Raw genomic sequence first — 19987 nt, 5'->3', positions numbered from 1 at the left:
TTTAAAGCGGTACAATTCGTAAAGTAGGTTTTTAATTTTCCAGTAAGCGCAGTGGGCACAGTTTAAATTAAGTGTACTTAACCTCTTGAACTTAGCTTCAAAAGAGCTGTTAGAATTATTCGACCTCCAAACAGAGATATATATGCTAATATTTTAAGAAATTTTAGTCTGCAAATTTGTGTATTTATATCGCTTATTAAATGCGAATCTTCTGAAACCAGTTTAAATAAAACTTTATAGAAACGATTATAATATTTTCTTGTTCTGGTTGAAAGTTCTAGATATATAATGATGATTGAATGATTTGTTAAAGTTAAAGCCGATGTATTTCAGTAATTAGTTCAATTAACTAGTATTTTTGATGTTTTTAAGGAAATCAACAAAAATACTAACTTCAATTAAACTCAAATCAACTCAGAACAAAATAATCAATTAAAACATTTTTATCGACTTGTTTACGTGTTTCCAAGGAATTTCCATTACGCTGTTAATATATCTATACTTATAATAAATCTGTAGAGAGGCCAATTCTGTACATGAAATATATTAAAAAAAAAATTATAATATACATGTACATAAGTATTTATATTATCCTCTTTACCTTATTCCTTTACAATATGAACAAAAGAATACCTTCCCTTCAGACATACCTTATTACATACTTTGATGATATCTTGGATACCCATGGTGCATAGCATGCGTTCATGCATGGATTGTCATATTATTTATAAGAAACTGACCGAGAATTACAAGGAAAATTATAAAACAAAGGATGAATACTTATTCATCAGGTACCTAGTTAAATAATAAAAAAGTTAATTTTAAAGTCCCAATGTGCAATATATACATTACTAATAGCATTATATCTGGCAATGATTTATTTAATGCAAAATAACATAAAATACATAATATATAAAATTAGGTTCTTAAAACTTTGGATCATCTTACTGTCAATATACACGACTAGCTTCCACCCACGACTTTGTACGTGCATCCCCGTTTTTCCCCGTTCCCGCAAGAATTTCGGGAAATCCTTTCTTAGCGGATGCCTACGTCCTAACATCTACCTGCATGCCAAATTTCAGCCCGATACGTCCAGTGGTTTGGGCTGTGCGTTGATAGATCACTATATCAGTCACCTTTGAGTTTTATATATATAGATTATGGTAATCTAAGACCCAAGAAATAATAATTTCTACAGCCATTAAATTCTTGAGTTACACAAAAAAAGAAACAATTTCATCAGATAATAACGCAGGTATTGGTATGTGTGATGCTGTATAGGAGGGCATGTAAAAGTGAAAAATGTCTAGACTAGATAGATATTCTGGTTTTTCATACAGTCATAAAATTTTATGAATTAGTTTTTTTACTGTATGTCTTTTTGTTCATTGATTTCATTCTGAACAGATGTGTGAAGGTAAGTGTAAATATATACAACAGACAAGACTCAAAATTGTTCAATAACATTTTATAATAGGTATATTATAAATTAAGTTAGTATAGAAAATTAGATTTTCTACTCAATAAATATAATATAAGAGGAAAAATTTCCAGCGTTATATGATTCTAGGGTGAAATCTTAAGAAGTACCTAAGTATCTACTGAACGGCTCTTGAAAATTAAAGCTACACTATTCCGGAGAATTGGCAATTTATTTATACTGTGATGCCAATCCGGACATATTATTTGCGAAAACAATAGAAGGATTCATGCCCTTACAAGACAATCCTGAATTCTTTAAATATTATCAAAGTATGTGGCATAGCACATAGATTATATATAATGCAATTAACTGGTTTATATGTCATAGTAATTGAGCACGTGTAATAATTAATACATTATTAATGGATTAAATAATCGTCACTGAGTTATTTCAAAATTATGAATCATGGATGTTATTACACTGCTATTATCATTAGCAATAACTTTAACGTTAAAGATAATCAACAATGGTAATAATGAACCTATTAAACAATTACGATTATTATCTAATGTTTTAGTTGAGTTATTTCAATTCTCGAAATGGAAGAGAAACTGATATGACAGTTTATATTTTAAATATAAAAAAAAACCTTCATGGTCAGTTTCGGCACTCAGTATAACAAAAGGAATGGTTGATCCAGTATAAAATATAAAAGATATAAATTTATTAACGTAATTGTTTCAAAGAAGTGATTTTGTATATGGTCATGTAGGAAGTGAAAAAATTAAAAACAACAACTGTCGAATATTTCGGTAATTGCATATAATATATACTTATATATTTAAACATCGAAGAATATGAAGAATGCTTCGAAAAAACATGGCTATCTCACTGTATGGTTTTACAATGATTTTCAAAATTTTATGAATAAAATCTATAATAAAATAACTAATAAGTAATTTAATTAAATTATATTGAACAATACCTTAAAGAATATGCCCAAATAATAACGTTTTTCTCCGCTTTTCAGTAGAGGCATAGTCCATCTTGTTACGCCTAATTCATCGTCGTTGCAGCTTGAACAATCTGTAAACAATAAGAATTATATGTTAGACTTAGTCCTACTAATATTATAAACACAACATTATAATATGAGAATGTATCTTTATTATTTTGTGACATGAAAACCACAGAATGGATTTTGTTGGTGCTTGACGGTTATGTGGCTTTTGCACCAGAATAACAAATGAATTCGCGAGTGAACCCGTGTGGCACAGTTAGTATAAATGAGTATTATATAACGCTAAATGCCCCCAAAGACCAGTAGTACTAAAGTAAAAAAGAAATCTTTGTAAGCCAGAAATAGGCTAATAACATAATATAAATTGAAGTGAAACTCAATAATTGCAAGAGACATGAACTCATTTTTTAGGATTTAAGTAACATTTAAACACTTGAATATGAAAAACAGGCAGTTCGCATAATAAACAATTAAACAATATATTTTTTAAACCTAGACATAGATAAATGCCAAGATAAAATGCCTCATTTGATCATGGGAAATTATGAGAGAACTAGCTTTCATTATTTTGTATTGAATTGTTTTTTTAGACAATTGTATACTTATTACTCTGCCAAGAACGTAAATAAAAATCTACTTCCTGTTGATATTATAAATCTGAAAGTTTGTATGGAGATTTGTTTATTATTATATGTTGTTTTTCAAAAATTACGTCAGCAATTTACTACGTTTTCTAGAATTATTGGGGGCAAATCTAGATAGGAGTAGACTTAATTATCTAGATCAAAGATTACTAAATATTTAATAGTAATTTTGTTATAACTATAATAATTATAAATAATGAATTTTCACTCATTATTATTTATTATTATTTAATTTAAATATTTAATACATTTAATGAATCAATCAAACATAATTTATTTCGAGTAGGTACACGTTGCTCTACTTATAATTGACATTTATTTACATTGAGATAATATTAATAGGAGACGACACCGCCTACATCACTTATGTTCCACTCAACATACGTCATGTGACGTATGTTGAGCGGTATTTTTTAATGGTTTTAAAGTGAAACGCATCAAACATGCCTTCGTGTGAGTTACGATATTGCACAAATAATACGGAAAAGTGCAAAGGAATAACTTTCATCGTTAAGTACCTAACTAGATAATAATTTTTAAAACTTAGTTAGAGCAAAAAAATGGCGCACAGATTTTGTTCGTGGTGTCTCCTCCATACGTAGTAATAATATTATCTCAATGTTTATTTATGACATTTTAAACACCCAAAATTACGAGCAATTTCTTAAATACGCTCATACGTGATTAATTATTCATATTTCTTGATTTATGTTGGTAAAACTAGTTATGTATTTAATCAATTATGCATTCCATCAATGTTAATACAATATATATTATTTTAGCAAATGTAATTATAGCTTGCACGCTCCGAGCTTGCACGTGTTAGAATACCTTGTTTTTTTGCACGCCTCTTAAGCGAAGCGTTGAGGTGGGTACTACTGTCACTTCGCGCAAAACATCTGATTTTTCAAACTTAAAATGTCTTTATGTATCATACATTGCACTTGTAAGATAATACATACACACACATATTAAGAAAAAACACTATTTTTAACGTTCATGATATTTTTGATGTCATTTTTGTTATTTAAACTAGTTAAAAAACAGTTTAAAAAAGTTCTGTCTTGGACGTCCGTGTGTCTGTATGTGCGGATCCTTTTTCTTGTTAACACGATAGCGACCGAAATACTTTACTAATCGAGTCTTTTTTTTTCTCTTACGCTTGAGTATGCTCAGGAATAGAACCCTTTCATTTTTCAGGGTCTGATTCGATGTAGTTTAATTGTTATTAAATAAACAAAAATAATAATTAATAAATATTTATTAAAAAAAAATTATGAGGCGTGCACTTTTGGATTTTCCAAATTATTTTTAATATATGCCAGTACACATTGCACAAGGGTGAACTATGAACTGCGAACTGTGATCTGTGAATGAACTGTATAACGGGCTTACAAATTGTAGAAAAATAAAATTATTATATTTTTTTTTAAACGTGTACAATTTTTTTTTTATATTATTCCATAATACATTTGTTTTAAAGTTTATCAATGTTAGTTGCGAATAGCACGTAAGTATCCATTTTATTTTATTTTAATAAAAGAATTTAATGCAAAAAAATATATTTGCGAATGAGATTTGAAAAACCTTATTCATTAGAACACCTATTTATATACTTACAATAAGTATTTTAATGAAATTTAATAGGTTGATTGATATCACCATTTATAGGGTTGTTCAAAACGTCTAATTTTTTAGCTATTAAAAAGAATATTATAATGCCTACCTATATAATGACATCATCGTATGGCAATTCGATGTATCACACTTATTTTTATTATGAGAAATTAAAAAAAAAACATTAGTAGTTTTAAATGTCAGGCTCTTTATCAGACCTGTGTCGCTATTTTGCTCAATAAACTTCTATGCTAATGAACGAAAATTCCACACAATGTTTTCGCAAAAGTCTAATAAATTATTTTAACTGCCAACATTATTTAAGTTTGAGATTTGAACCGTTTTAGACGAAAACGAAACCATGATAAAAATATTAGAATATTACGTAATATGTTGTTCTAATGTTTATACTTTATGGCAATGAAATAATTATAATGCAAAGATTCATCTAAATTCGTTTTATAATAACAAACAAACATGGGGTCACATCATAATGTGTTAAGCAAGACTTACTGTCCAAAACCATGTTTTGGACTGTACGATAGGAGAGGAAGTAACAATATTTATCAAAATAGTCCTAGCTGTTTACTTTTAACATGATTTTATGGGAAGTTTTGCATGAATGAAAAAGGATCTTAATCTAGTTATAGGTCTTTTCTCTGTTTTTTGAGGGAAAAGCAGAGCATGTGGAATTCTTATCCAGTAAAACCTCCTCGTTGTCCAAACCTAAATTTTAGCAGACTCCGGGATCTGATAATCCAGGAGTTCTTATTCAAGATTGATTTTATTTCAAATCACTTTCTCGCTCTATATTTTGATATTCTTTTAAAATTTCGTTAATAGCATTTATTCTTTTTATGACAACACACATTAATTGGTAAAAATTTCAATTACATGCCTATACATCAATGTTAACGATAAAATAGAAGATATTTAAAAGTTATCAGAAAGACACGAACAAATTTGTTCAATCACGAATTCATTTTTCGGAGAATCATTGCATTATACAAAATTACGTTTAAACGTTGGATTATAGGCAATTGATTTTCCACGGATGAAACCATGAAGGTTATATTATAATCGTTTTGTAGGTTAAGTAGTACAGGATGTACTTAGTTATCCTTTAGTCGATGGTCCATAGTGGTTAAAAGCCGGTATATTACCAAAGTTGATTAGCTATGGAAAGCCTTTGATCACGCTTAGCAACTGCTGTTTAAAACAGGAACCAAGGCCAGCGTTCCGAGGCTATAAGTCGAAAAAAAGCCTCCGTATAATCCCGTCTTAATTTTTAAAGTATATATATAGCATTTAAAGCTGAAGTGAAGGATGTTGAACGCGCTAATCTCAGGTAACTACTGGTCGATGTGAAAAAATTTTTCGGTGTTAGATAGCATTAATCGAGGAAGGCTGTAGGCTTATCATCACGCTAAGACCAACAGGAGCGGAGCATTGCGGGTAAAACCGCGGTGTACAGCTACAGTGTAGTTTATGATAAAATTAAATTGTAAGTAACTGTTTTTACGAATACAAGGATCTATATTAATCTACATTTATGAATCATACAACATCCTCCTTTTCGTATTATTGGCTAATAGTAATTTGATCATCTCTGATATTTCTGGTAAAAAGGTCACAGCTATGATTTATTACTTTTGGTACAACAAAAGTTCGCCTTATTAAAAATTTCGAAACGGAGTTTGTAAACTATTAATAAGCTCTGTTTAGTATATTTCAATTGCTATAGGTATGTCTTATTGTAGTTTAGTTGTGAAGTAAATTTTGTATAGAGTGTCAATTATTTTTATGCAAAGCATTTTTGCAATAGAAGATTTTCATAAATATTGTCATTCCTTAAAGTCCTTAAATTATTAAATGATTATAATGTGTTGAGAATTAAGCCGGGATGAAAATCATGATTTTCAATATGAATTTGCATAAATATAATTTAAGTATTATTTCGTCCTGTTTTTAATTGCATCGCTTAAATGAACAAGCTTCCAAAGCCTAACAGTAAAGGGGTGACTGCGGATGGCGAATGAATTCAAAAATATGATTTGTAAATTGTAGACACGACGTATTGATTATAATTATAATTCTATGAATAGCACTGTTATATAACTCATTATGTATTTTTTACTAAATATTATAAAGCTGAAGAGTTTGTTTGTTTGTTTGAACGCGCTAATCTCAGGAACTACTGGTTCAATTTGAAAAATTATTTCAGTGTTAGATAGCCCATTTATCGACGAAGGCTATAGGGCATAGGCCATGCATAGGCATATCATTACGCATAGACCAACAGGAGCGGAGCACTGTGCTGTACTGTGTGATAAAACCGCGGGGCACAGCTAGTTGATTATAATTATAATTCTATGAATAGCGCTCTATATATTTTATTTACATCATCAGATTGATAACGAACCATATTTGTTTAACAGAATAAATTACACTTAAAATCTTAAAGCTTTTTGGCTATCGCTATAAAAGTAAATTATTACTTTTTTAACCTTCGTGTGCCTAGAACAAATGCAGGTAGTAAAGGTCAATGTTACATGTTATAAAAATTATATTGTAACATTTATTTTTGTGTCCGTACAATAATTTATAAGCAAACAAATAAGTAAATAATTGTTAGTGTTGTAGCTCTACTAATATTACAAATGCAAAGGTCCTAGGATATGTTTTATCCCAGAAATCCCACGGGAACTAGTACTTCGCGAGTTTTTCTACAACTCTAGCTGTAGGAAAACTCGCGTAACTCGTTTCCATAGAAGCCGTATGCGGAAAGCTAGTTATACAGGGTGTCCCACTGTTGGTATACTAAGCTCAAAGGAGGTTATAGTTTTGCATACGCTGAGTACGTAAAAAATACTTATAAAATTCCAGACGCATTTTTTTCAAACAGATGAATTCTTAAAACTCTATGCGTACACCTCTAACAAGCAACCCGCCCAACTTTGCCCAACGCCCGCACGTGAGCTATCGTTAGGTTAAGATTATGTTTTCATAGACAAAATGCTCATATTAGATAAGCGGAAAAACATGGATTTTCAGGAAAAAATTAGCAAAAAATTTTTGACGTAATTTTGTTGTTTAAGTATTTTTTACGTGATCAGTGTATGTAAAACTACAAGTCCCTTCGCGCTTAGTATTGGGACACCCTGTATATAAACAAACAGGTAATGTAGTATATTATATAGCTACTTCAGTATGGCACGCGTCACCTTAATGCGATATCTCCAATGATTCATCCGTTTTGTAATGACACTGAATTCAAGATATCCGTTTCATTGTCTTTCACTTATCGAGGTTATATTTAAATCTGTAACGCCTTCGGAAGTGTTTTTTAAGTTCTTCTCAATCAATACATTTTAATATTTTTCTTTTAATCGGTGTTTTAGGAGTCAGCGATATAATTAAATAAATCAAAGCCTACGCTTCGTTGGCGTAAGTAAAAGATACTCGATGCTCAGTTCATCTTTATCGTGAATATTTTAAAAACCTAGCGATAAAGCCGCTCTTTGCTGTTTCTGTAGCCTTGTCGTTGTTATATGTATTTATGTATTTTCAATGCAATAAAGTATTTTTCATTCATTCATTCAAAACTCAACTGAAACACATTTTGCTTTCTTAGAAATTGACTTGATTAAAAAATTCATCTCTCTGATTCAATGTATGAATCTCGAGAAATCTATGTCACGGATCTTCTGTTAGATATCTTCTTGGAATCGATTATGACTCAAAACTTATTATTAACAGACAAGAGAAAATAATATTCACCGAATTCACCTGATGGAAAGTCCCTACCTCCCGTTAAACATTAATAAATTATCATGTCACAATCCATACTCATATTTTGTTTTATCTGTGATTTTTCGCGAGTATTATACGGGTGACTGAAAATCCGTTAAAAACTCTTTGTTTTCTCTTCACCAGGCGCATAATATTTAGAGCACATATTATGCACAAACAATGTCTATTCCAGGCCATAGTTCGATGGGGCGGATATCCGACATGACCGGCTGCACAGGGCAGCTAGGCCGCAACCAACTTCCTGACTACGGACTACGAGCTTTTATGTATACCACAATAACATTATTTCTGTTTCAGCCTAGGATTTACTGTAAAAAAAAATATTTTGATGTCTGGAAGATCATTCAATAGACCCATGAAAAGTATTTCAATAAACGACGTAAGGAAAGTACAAAAATAGAGCAAGTTTCGCTTCCTTGATCTACTTATATAGATTAGGGTTTAGGCCGTTAGGGTATCTATTAGATAGAAAATTTATATAGGTATTATAGTCAACAGTAATACTATTCTTTATTAAGAATGATTACAGAAACGAACATGGAAAAAGAACTAAAAAACATAGGGTACAATAAAAGTGCAACTGCCGTATCCTGCCACTTCAAGCACGATGCTGCCACGAAAATAGATGTATCATTTTATATCAACTTTTCCAGTCCTCCCCTCATAACTATATCGGATCGTAAAGATAAAGGAAATTGAGATAAAATTCTTGACCCAAGTTCCCGTTTCGAAGTGCAACAAAAGATTGTAACAAAGACTAGGCCACTCTGCTTTTGTTGTTTGTATATTCTCTTTATTTGACGCCATTCTAAGAATATACTACATATTATGTAACATGGGAACATATCGTTGTATGAAACTCGCGACTTTAATTAAATAAATATTTAAAGTTGTAGAAGTTGTGTTAATAGAAGCTTTTAAAAAAGTCATTAAAGCTATGAAACTAACTTTGTACTACAATGCTATTGTTAAACTATATGCAGTATTCACGATACAAAGTTTATTGCAATCTATTTATATTTATATTTGAGACATTTCCCTGTTTATTTTTCATTAAAACAATGTTTAAATAAAAGATAAGACGGGAATCAATTTAAAACATCATATAGCCAATCATAGAAATGCCTCTATGTTTTCAAACATTAATTTAAGCATAAAAATGCAGCATAGAAATTCAGCAAGTTTCCTCTATTTACCTGATTTTCCAAAGTTTCCGAGAGGCGATTGGTAGTTCACCGTCTTCGTGTCAGCTATGCAGCTCATCACCAACAGCAACACAATCAAATACTGGTGGATCATTGTAACTTTCGTCTTTACCTTGTTACACTCAAAATTACACTGAATCTAATTGACTGCTTCTAAAAAATGTCGAGGATTTAATGAGGTGACTGTGCATTTAATCGTTCCTTGGAATTTTACGAAATACCGTGCAGTGTCATATATTTATTTTTATTTGAAGAAAAAGATTGTCAAAAAATTTCATTCAATGTTTGTCATACTTGAGAACGCTTTGTGTAAAAAAGAAAAGAGTTGCCTTCACATATACAATTAGAGGGGACATTTTTTATTCATAGCTTTGAAATCTATGAATGAAAAATATTTATAAATTGAACGCAATTGTTTTATTGAATATGCAGACTTATTCTGGAATATAATAAACTTAATATAGATGCATTATTAAAGCTGATAATTTGATAAATGATTCACATTACTAAATCAATTTCCAGACTTAATTTTGCCTCGTAATTTTGTCAGAGTTGGAATTCATAAAATTAATTATTATTGTGTGTAAGTATACTAATTAGTCATTACCATTGAAATCGAGTATTAAGAATAACGATCATTTGTCTTAATATCAATTTTATACATACTAATTACTACCCTATCATATCGAGTCATAATTATGTGTAATAAAAGGTCATAAGAAATGCACTTTACTATTATTGTATGCAATTTAAAATTTTATTTACTATTTAAATATACTCATACACGTGTTTTATGAGTAACATGCATTTATATGGGAATTTAAGATCACATAATATTTTCCGGTCATTGGTAAGGACAAATAATTAATTAAGATTTTTTGAACCGATTTAAATCCGTGATTAATGTCTTATCGCCGAAATATCGATTTTTGTGTAATTCTTATTTATAATTTAAGGTCACATTTTACAACGCTTACTTATGTGTTAAATTAAATTATTTTTCAATGCAATATTTACTACATATGAAAATATTATTTAAGAAGTGTCAATTTTAATTAAATGAAATTGACACTTTAAATGTAGGTGCTCAATATTTTGTATTTTCATTAATTGTAAATATTAGCTACTTATATAAAGTAGGTACTATAAAAGCACAAACGTATACAGAAATAATATTTAAAAACTAACAATACATCATAAAAAGTTTCGTCACTGACACAAGAAAGAATTGTGGGTCGTTACGAAGACATGTAGGTAATTTATGTTTCAAAAATATTTGCAACATTGCCATATAATGTTATAATAATAAGTGTTATTTGGGCGCTCTTGCACGCATTGTTAAGTAATTTTTCCTGCATATAATTATATATTTAACGAGCGTCGATTAACATCTTACTTGTGAATTTGTTTATGGGACAGTTTATGATGAAATACTTAGATTATGTCTTAAATTGTCTGATTAGATTATATTTATTTTATTTTTTTTATTTAAATGAAAAAAAAATAGTTATGCTGTTAAATGATTTCTTACCTCAGCAGATGGCGTAAGCCCCTTAGCTTGAATTTTGAATTTAAATTGTTATATTATAATTTCTTAAGTAAAACTATACGTATAAAGTATAAATAAAACTGCTTCGTTATATTATGAGTTGAGTTCGTTATATATTACAAGTAGATATAGTACCTATAGTAATAAAATTAACATTTAACAACCACTTTTTATATGAGCTAAAAAAATATCGAGCGTGTAAATAGCAGTGATTTACTTCAATGAATTACAATCGAATAAAGACATAATTTACCTTAATGTTATAAATAACGGAATAATAAGCTGCTTCATTTAACAATAATCTTGTTCTTTACGATGTATAAATATTATAAACGGAGGCTTGAAAAAATTCCTTATTACACAAACCTGTTATATTTATTATGATATGGACTATTGACTAATATAAATAAGTTACCAATTAATGCTCGCGATTTTGTCTACGGTACCTTTTTATGGGCATCTCTAAAAGTAATAATTAAACACCTTAGTGATAAGATATCTATCTTTAGTGAAAGAACCGCTATAATAAGTCTAGCCTTTTCAGCCAGAGACAGGAAAGTTAAAACTGATCATGTTTTGTTTCGTTATTTTCGTATAGAATCCTACTTTTATGAGTTATGACCCTTTGGTATGACAAACAAAAAATCTTTAGGATTAGTATTCAATTTGTATTAATCATTGCAAAGCTTAACTTTAATATAAACTGATTTATTATATTGAAACAATGATTATTCGCGGAAGTTTACTATTGTATTGTTAACTCAAAATAGTTCAGAAACCTCGCGATTTACCGGTTCCACATATTTCAAGTATTGCATACAATGAACAAGGGCAAAGCGCATAACGACTATACCAAAAATTTTATTTCCGTTAAAATACTTTTAATTAATGATTTAACTCTCCTTGTAAATAAAGATACGGATTATTAATGATACTTTACATAGATAAGAATATTTATCACGAAATATATTAACACTTTTTGTAACGTCTTATGATCGTGTCGTATTCTACTTCCTAATAGATTAAATACGAAAGTTTGCATTGATGTGAATATTCACATTCACGTTATATTACACAAAAATTACTTATTAACATGATATAAATTTGGGCTTGGACATACAGGTAAAGTAAAGGCAGTTTTCATGAAAGGACGGGCGTGGACTGATGCTAGTAGGTACAAATATAATTTCTCTACAGTCAAAACACTAATTTATTCATTTAACTACCTTTATCTAATCCTTTACTTGAAAAATATTGTAGTTTTTGGCTCAAATTAGAGTGTGGTTTGAAAACTTAAGCACATTTTACTTCACGGAAATCTAGCCACGTTTACATGCATGATTTTTTTTATAAAAATTGAGTCTCAGGTCCATGAGTGTCCATCTCAGGTCTTTATTTAATAGCTATTTTCATTCATTTTAATGTATTTTAGCGTCGCCCGCCTTCCGGTAAAACAAGTTATCTATTAAAAAATGTATAATATAATGTGATGCATCAATACGACTATGAAGTTACAACAGAGAGTATCCGTGTTTAAAAGTGAAGGAGATTATATTTGCATATTGAATTCTTCTAATATTCAATTATATTCAAGGAAAATTGGCATCTTCACTGTTATTTGCAGGTTTTTAATCTTGAAGAAGCTTTTGAATCGTTTTTTTTTTCAAAATAGTCCTACTTAGATTCTTTTAATTAGAAAGACGAAAGTAACTCTGTCTGTCTCTTCTTCACGCCTCAACCACTGAACCAATTTGGACAAAATTTGGTAGAGAGATAGCTTGAAACCTGAGAAAGGACATAGGATAGGTTTTATCTGTCTTTATTTTAATATTTCTATCAAATAGCAGACAATTTAAAAGGAAAAATATTTTCCGTTGCGAAATTTGAAAACGCCATAGTCGCAACTGGCAACACTACCTGTTAGTTTACAAATTATGTAATGTTTTGCGCTTACATAAAGATTAACTGCATTGAAGTAAATCACTAACAAACATTTTGTCATAGATATCAATTAAATACAGATTACAAAAGTATTTCTCGGAAAAATATATTAGCACTTAGCAGTAATCAACATTTGAATGCAATTTAAATTAATGAAAAAATAATAATATGTTAGAAGATCATAAGATGACTAGTTTGGATACTTGGAAACTTTTGACCTTGTTATTTTTTTAGAATTATGAAATAAGGCAGTAGAGTTTAGAGCTAAGGAGGCTCTTTATGAAAATTTTACTATTTATTTACAGGATATTTGACGAAAAAAATAAAAATAAATAACTCAAAATCTACTACTTAAGCCTGTAAGTGGACTATTGAGATTGATTGATTGATGAATGATTTACATAAAAAAATGTTTTTGTTGGTTGGTAAGATATTTAATTAACTTGACCTTATTAGGATGTATCAAACTTTTTGTTTGTACTTTTTTGTTATAAAATTTGGAATACATTATCCTCTAAAGGTTACATAATATTTTTATTAGTTTAATTTATAGCATGATATGATTAAAGCATGATAGATCAATGCCTTTTTTTCTATGTCACGAGTGGAAAAAAACCTTTTTTTCGAAAGGATAAATTGATATTATAAATTAAAACATCGATTGCGATACAAATCAAGAAGACTTAAATCTGATTTTCCAGTAAAATCCTCTACTCTATCATTAGATGAAATATTGCGTTACATTGTTATTAACCTGTTGATGCAAGCAAAGAATGATGAAAATGTACCTGCATGGATGTTGCTAGTTAGCTAATATGGTAATGAAAAAATATTAATATAATTTAATTTATTAATTATCACATTAGGAAATTATACCTATATATATTTCAGAGCCTATTGATAAAAATGCATAGTGTACAAAATATTTCAGAAACATTTATTTTTCGTGCAGTGCAATATAGTTATAACTTATATCAAATATCAATGTATTTTTAAGATATTATAATATCGAGTTCGAACAAAAAGTGAACGAAATTGGTTATAAGACACACGTCACAGACTATAGAGAGTAAAAGTGAATAGAAATTATGGAGGTTTCACTTATGTATGAAACCTGTTTCAACCGCGGGTTGCTGGCTGCTGCATGTCAAGAAATATTTGATCGCTTGAGTCCTGTCACTTTTATGTCAAGGTCACTCCTAGGCGGGAAGAAACGTCAAACTTTTTGAAAATCGAATAGCTAATGATTTTATTTTTAAATTATGATGGCGAAGCATAACACTTACAGATTAAAAAAATAAATTATAAAAAGGTTATAAATGCACAGTTAACCTCATGAGTCACCCAAAAACTTGCCAGCACTAAAAATGTTTTAGGCGTCGCGCGCGCGCATTCGAAACACGCGTTCGTCTCGAGCGTTTTACTTCTACTAAGCACCTCCTATGATAAAATAAGCAAGCTTTATGTAACCTTCAGATTGAAAGCCGCATTCTTTGCGGTCAAGCGTGTTGTTACCACTGAAGATGTCGCAAACCAGGCTTACCAAATGTCCATTGCTGACCTTTACAAGGTTTGACTCAGTATATTTACGTATTATATTGATTTGAGGGGATGTGACCGTGAAAATGCAATTTAAACTTTTATCCTAACGGGGGATTAGTTTGGCGTTTGGCAATAATTATGACAATGATCTTCCTTCATATGTTTAGATTCTACATGACAACTTAAATAGATCTTTCATATAGACACTTGTATCGAGTCTACTTTTAATAGAGCCGTTGGTGTATACTTTCGTAATAACGATTTTTTAAACGTTTTTTCAATAAAGTTCAATAAAGTTGAAAAATCAACATCAGATATGCAAAAAAGTTTAACAAATTCAAAATTATTTATATAAGTACCCACGTAGATAATAATTACAATTGTAGGAGCCATAATCTTAATTTTTACCAAGGTGTCCCATGAAAATATGGAAATAATATTAAACTCTACAAAATAATTGATAAACCTTATACGCAAATGTAGAGTAGCGAATCATAGCGAGTATTTAACAAACAAGGAAGCAAGACTTCGCTCCCAATAAAAATGTGTCCAAATCGTAAGCTCATAAAATATTTCATTTCTGGGCATTTACACAAAAGAAATGCTTCTTAATGTTGCAGGTGAATTTATTAGTTTTTGGTTTCCTTAAACCTTCCTATATTTTCAATACACGCCTTCATGAAACGTAAGCCGTAACAATTAATTTTATCTTAAAGCGAATTTATCGACACATTCACGACAAAGAATCCAAGTTATTGACTGAAATATTCGTCCTGAACTTGAACCTATCAAATATCAGATTAAACATTTACACTACCATGTATGGACTTTGTCGGAACACAAAAGAGACATAAATAAGGGAATTCCATTAAATTTTGAAAGGATAATTTCAATAAAATCCTTAAAATTATTGAGAACATACGGAATTATTATGAGGGCACATTAAATTGCATCAACAATGAATAATAATACATTGCTGTGCCTTCTTACATTCGATTTGTGGCTTTTTGAGTGTGGTAAGTGACTTGCTCAATACTATTTCTACTATTGATTGATGCTTATTATAAGTTACATCTATTGGTACCTAATAAGATGAGTTGATTTATTATCTACTTTACAATAAGAGTATGTATTTACAATGCTATAAGTGAAACAGTAAGAATCTGTTTAGTCTTCGAACACAAAGAAAGATAAAGCAATTGAGCGGTAATCGACCATGGAAGAAGATCTGTAGAAGCTCTTTGAACTTATAAATGTTTAACAACCACTAGCAAGAATATATTGATTTCTATTGCGAAATATTTGTTTCAAATGGTCATTGTAATTACTTTTGTATTTTGTATAATACTAGCTTTCCGCCCGTCGCTTCGCCTGCTTTGTCTAAAACATAATAAATTATATACTAAAACCTTCCTCTTGAATCACTCTATCTATTAAAAAAAACCACATCAAAATCCGTTACGTAGTTTTAAATATGCATACATAGGGACATAGGGACATAGGGACAGAGAAAGCGACTTTGTTTTATACTATGTAGTGATTTTTAATTATTAAAATCATTGCATCTATCACACCAGCCCCCCTAGACAAGTGGCTTTCTATAGCGTAAAGTTTAATAGAAAAGATTATGAATGTATGAGATTGACGTAATCAATCGTCGTCGTCGTCGTAATCAAACGTCAATCTCATACATTCATAATCTATTCTATTAAACTTTACGCTAATAGAAAGACACTTGGCTAGGGGGGCTGGTTCGTCATCGTCATCGTACGAGGACTATATTATAAAACGTAATTTTTCGGAGCGTAAGTATATGAGATTGAAAAGACGATTGAGAAGTTGAATTAAGATAATAAGCTCATCAATAAAGTTATATTAATCTTGCCAAACAAAATATATTTCGACATTACGTATCCATTAATTACGATCTTTATCAATTCCATGTTAACGAATAATAATAATAGTAAAACATGTCTACACTACAATAGGAAAGTAAGGGAAAGTGGTTCAGACGAGAAATATGTACTAATAGATATATAGGAACATAGCAAAATGTAAAACGCTTCTTAGATTGAGAAGTCAATCTATCATGTCCTGTGTGTTTAAAAATACTAAAGTTAATTGTTGCAAAATTTTAGTGTTACTGAAATCTAAACGAATCTAAATGTTAAGGTAATTACCTAGTTTTTTTAACAACTTTAATATTTAACCATAAACTCAATCATGTTTCACATTAAAAATTCAATAAAAATAATTCCTCTTAGTTCTTACAGGCCCTCTTTACAATGGGCATGCTCTAAGCATTGGCAAAGCATTGGGCAGCATTGCGGGAGTAGAGGCATTCAAGATGTTTATTCATAGTCGTTGTAATGGGGCAAACTTCGATGATAATTTGTTGGGCCAACGCTGCCCATTTTAATGTTAATACTTTCAAACAAAAACAAGTGAATAGTGATGTTGATTTATAGCAGCCATTCATGCCTGACACCAAGTTGATGATACTATTACAAGGTTACACTTATTCTGTATGTACAGAACTTGTTACAGTAGATCAATGCTCTATAACGCAAAGTAAACGAACGTTAAAGGGCAAGGCCTACTAGTTGTTTTAATTCGACTATTTTATTTGTTCGTACTATTTTTACAAGACGCTATAGAGGGTAATTTATCAGTGGTTTCTTTTTGCATACACTGCTTTATAGACCAGGTATAACTATCTTCTTTAAGTATAATTTTTAATGATAATGGTAATGGTGTCTTGTAAATATTATTTGTTCTTGTTTTTCATAGTACTTCATCAAATAATATCGTGAGAACTGCAGGAGTCGGATGTAATTTTTTATCTTTTTCAATACAAATAGAATTTTACAATAGTACACTAAATTATTTCAATAATGTTTGAATATTATTTTTATACTTAATTTATATTTTTCAATATAGAGAAGGATTGATGAACGATTGATGTCTGATACCAATCTCCTGTAATTTGATCCATTCCAAGGTATAGTGTATGTTAAAATGCGCTTATAATAATATAATTATATCAAAATCAATCATCTACAGTAATATGCATACTCTTTGTATAACAGTGATGAAGCTGATGAGATTTTGATTATTTCTATTATAGTCGATCTTATAACATTGCTTTGGATTTATGATAATAATATATTTACATTTTTTTTATTTGAGTTGAAAAATAGTTTTCAAGTTACGTATTTGTATTTTAAAAAGTGAGGGTTCTTTTTCTGAATATATTAAATCTTCAGTGACATAATATATTTTGTTACTAACATTTTACCTGGTCGTTTAAAATAGCAAATTGATCTCAAAATTAATGATAAAGCAAAAATTAATGATAACTAGTGTAATTACTTTATAACTAAATGAGAATAAGTAGTAAGGGCTAATTCAGTGCAATCAGATATGTGCAGATTGCGTGAAGCGACAGCCTTGGTAGTTGGTGCTAGCTGGCCGGTTCAAATGTCACGTCTGTGTTACAAACGTATGCTCACATTTTTAATCTGTGCAGAATTTGAATTAAGAATTACTTCATATTATTTTTTTTTACTGGAAAGGCAAAGTCTGGTTTAGAACGAAACGAGAACAAAGTTGGGTGTTGCTTTTTATCTGTGCAGAATTTGAATTAAGAATAAATTCTTCCATTTTTTAATTGGATACTGATGGATTAGTTTTTTTTCTCTTTATGGCAACACGACTGAACGATGGATTACTTTTTGTATAATTTTTTAATTGTGCATATTTGACACAAATACTACGCAGATATCTTCAGATTATTACGTGTCTATGATTCAATAAAAAAGTTATAAACTTGATTAAATAAAAACGTTATCTGAATTAAATTAGGTACTCGAACGACACGTTAATAAATTATATTCTGTGTTCTTTATAGGAATAAAAAAAACATTAATGCTATTCAAGCCATACTATTTAATAATTCCACTTTATTGCCAAGAGATTCCTGTTTAAGGAATTGCAGTCGTACATTATTTCAACTGGTTTAGTATTCACTATAACATTCTTATATTTAAAAAGCGTTATTTTATCATTCTCAAATAGAAGTAATCGATTTTAAATGATGTCGCATCGATTTAGTTCTTGATATAATATTTAAATATAGGTAGGTAGTATAATTAACGATTTAATAATTATACATATTTATATACCTAATATATCGAATATGTTAAGGATGATTATTTTAATTTATGTTTAAGTTCAAAATATAGCACGATAATTATAAATATTTTATGGTTATAAATCTCAATATCAATTGGGAGCATCATATCGGATTTTCTTAATATTGTGATATATATTTACATAAAAAATCAATACGGCACGCAAAATAATTATCTGTGACCATCATGTCGCTTCCTTGAAGCATCATTAATTGCGACGTTTGACATTAATTTTTAATCAGTCATTAATGGGTCGAATTGTCGAATTAAATCTATAATGTTCGATTTGACGATCAAAAACAGGATGTCGATCATTTATGACGTTTGTCATCTATATTTAAAGCGTTTATTAATAATAATTATTTTAAATAACCACTTAATATGAAAATTAAATTATAAATATTTATTATTAATATCAAAGACTGTTTCTGGATCATGACGTTTATCCATATATTATAAATGATCTTAAAATATAGAAAAACTTATATGACTATAAGATCTAAATCGATTGCTTACGATAGCTAGGTTCCAAATCCGCGTCAAGCGACTGGCTGGAATACTTTTTACTCCTACCTGAAACAATAAAACATAACCTTGGATTAAATGGTTCGGATGAGTTCATAGAACACCAAAAATGTAGAGCAACCTTCTTTCCATCCGTATACGGATTTGCATATATTCTAAACACAAGTTATTCGAATAAACTGAGTGCTATTTAACATAATAGTTAGGTGTAAATATAATGTGCTATAAAGTAAAAAAAAAACAAAAACAAGTATGTACATTGTACATACAAAAATATCCTGCTGAAATTTACTAGCATAATACAATTTTAATGCGTAAAATTCATATATTTTTCAGGACACATACTTACTTACTTAAGGGCCGATTTTTCAATGCTTGGATAAAACTTATCCGTCCAATAAAGTATTACACGATAATATTAAAATGTCACGTAAACTGTCAAATACGGGCAATTAGAATACGTTTTTAAAATGGTAGTTTTATACATTACTCGACGAATATGTTTTATCCG

General features: G+C 29.6%; 1 protein-coding gene across 2 annotated transcripts in view; it reads right to left on the bottom strand.

Annotated features, from left to right (window-relative positions):
* LOC149483868 (uncharacterized) overlaps window positions 1-19987 on the bottom strand; it is an 85260-nt gene that overhangs the window by 8336 nt on the left and 56937 nt on the right. The window contains exons 3-4 of one of the 2 annotated variants that reach the window (XM_089701357.1): window positions 19468-19524; window positions 2412-2512 (exon numbers count right to left, since the gene is read on the bottom strand). In XM_089701357.1, coding sequence (XP_089557483.1) covers window positions 2412-2512; window positions 19468-19524 — 158 coding nt within the window. The remainder of the gene's footprint in view (window positions 1-2411; window positions 2513-19467; window positions 19525-19987) is intronic. The other variant, XM_089701358.1, reaches the window with a different exon arrangement.

Source organism: Colias philodice, chromosome 12 (genome assembly GCF_061535455.1).
Source record: "Colias philodice isolate Cphi_HAF_F1 chromosome 12, ilColPhil1 Martin Lab GWU primary, whole genome shotgun sequence".
NCBI lineage: Eukaryota > Metazoa > Arthropoda > Insecta > Lepidoptera > Pieridae > Colias > Colias philodice.
The sequence above is the reverse complement of the archived record's forward strand: the minus strand, read 5'-3'. Positions and strand labels throughout refer to the sequence as shown.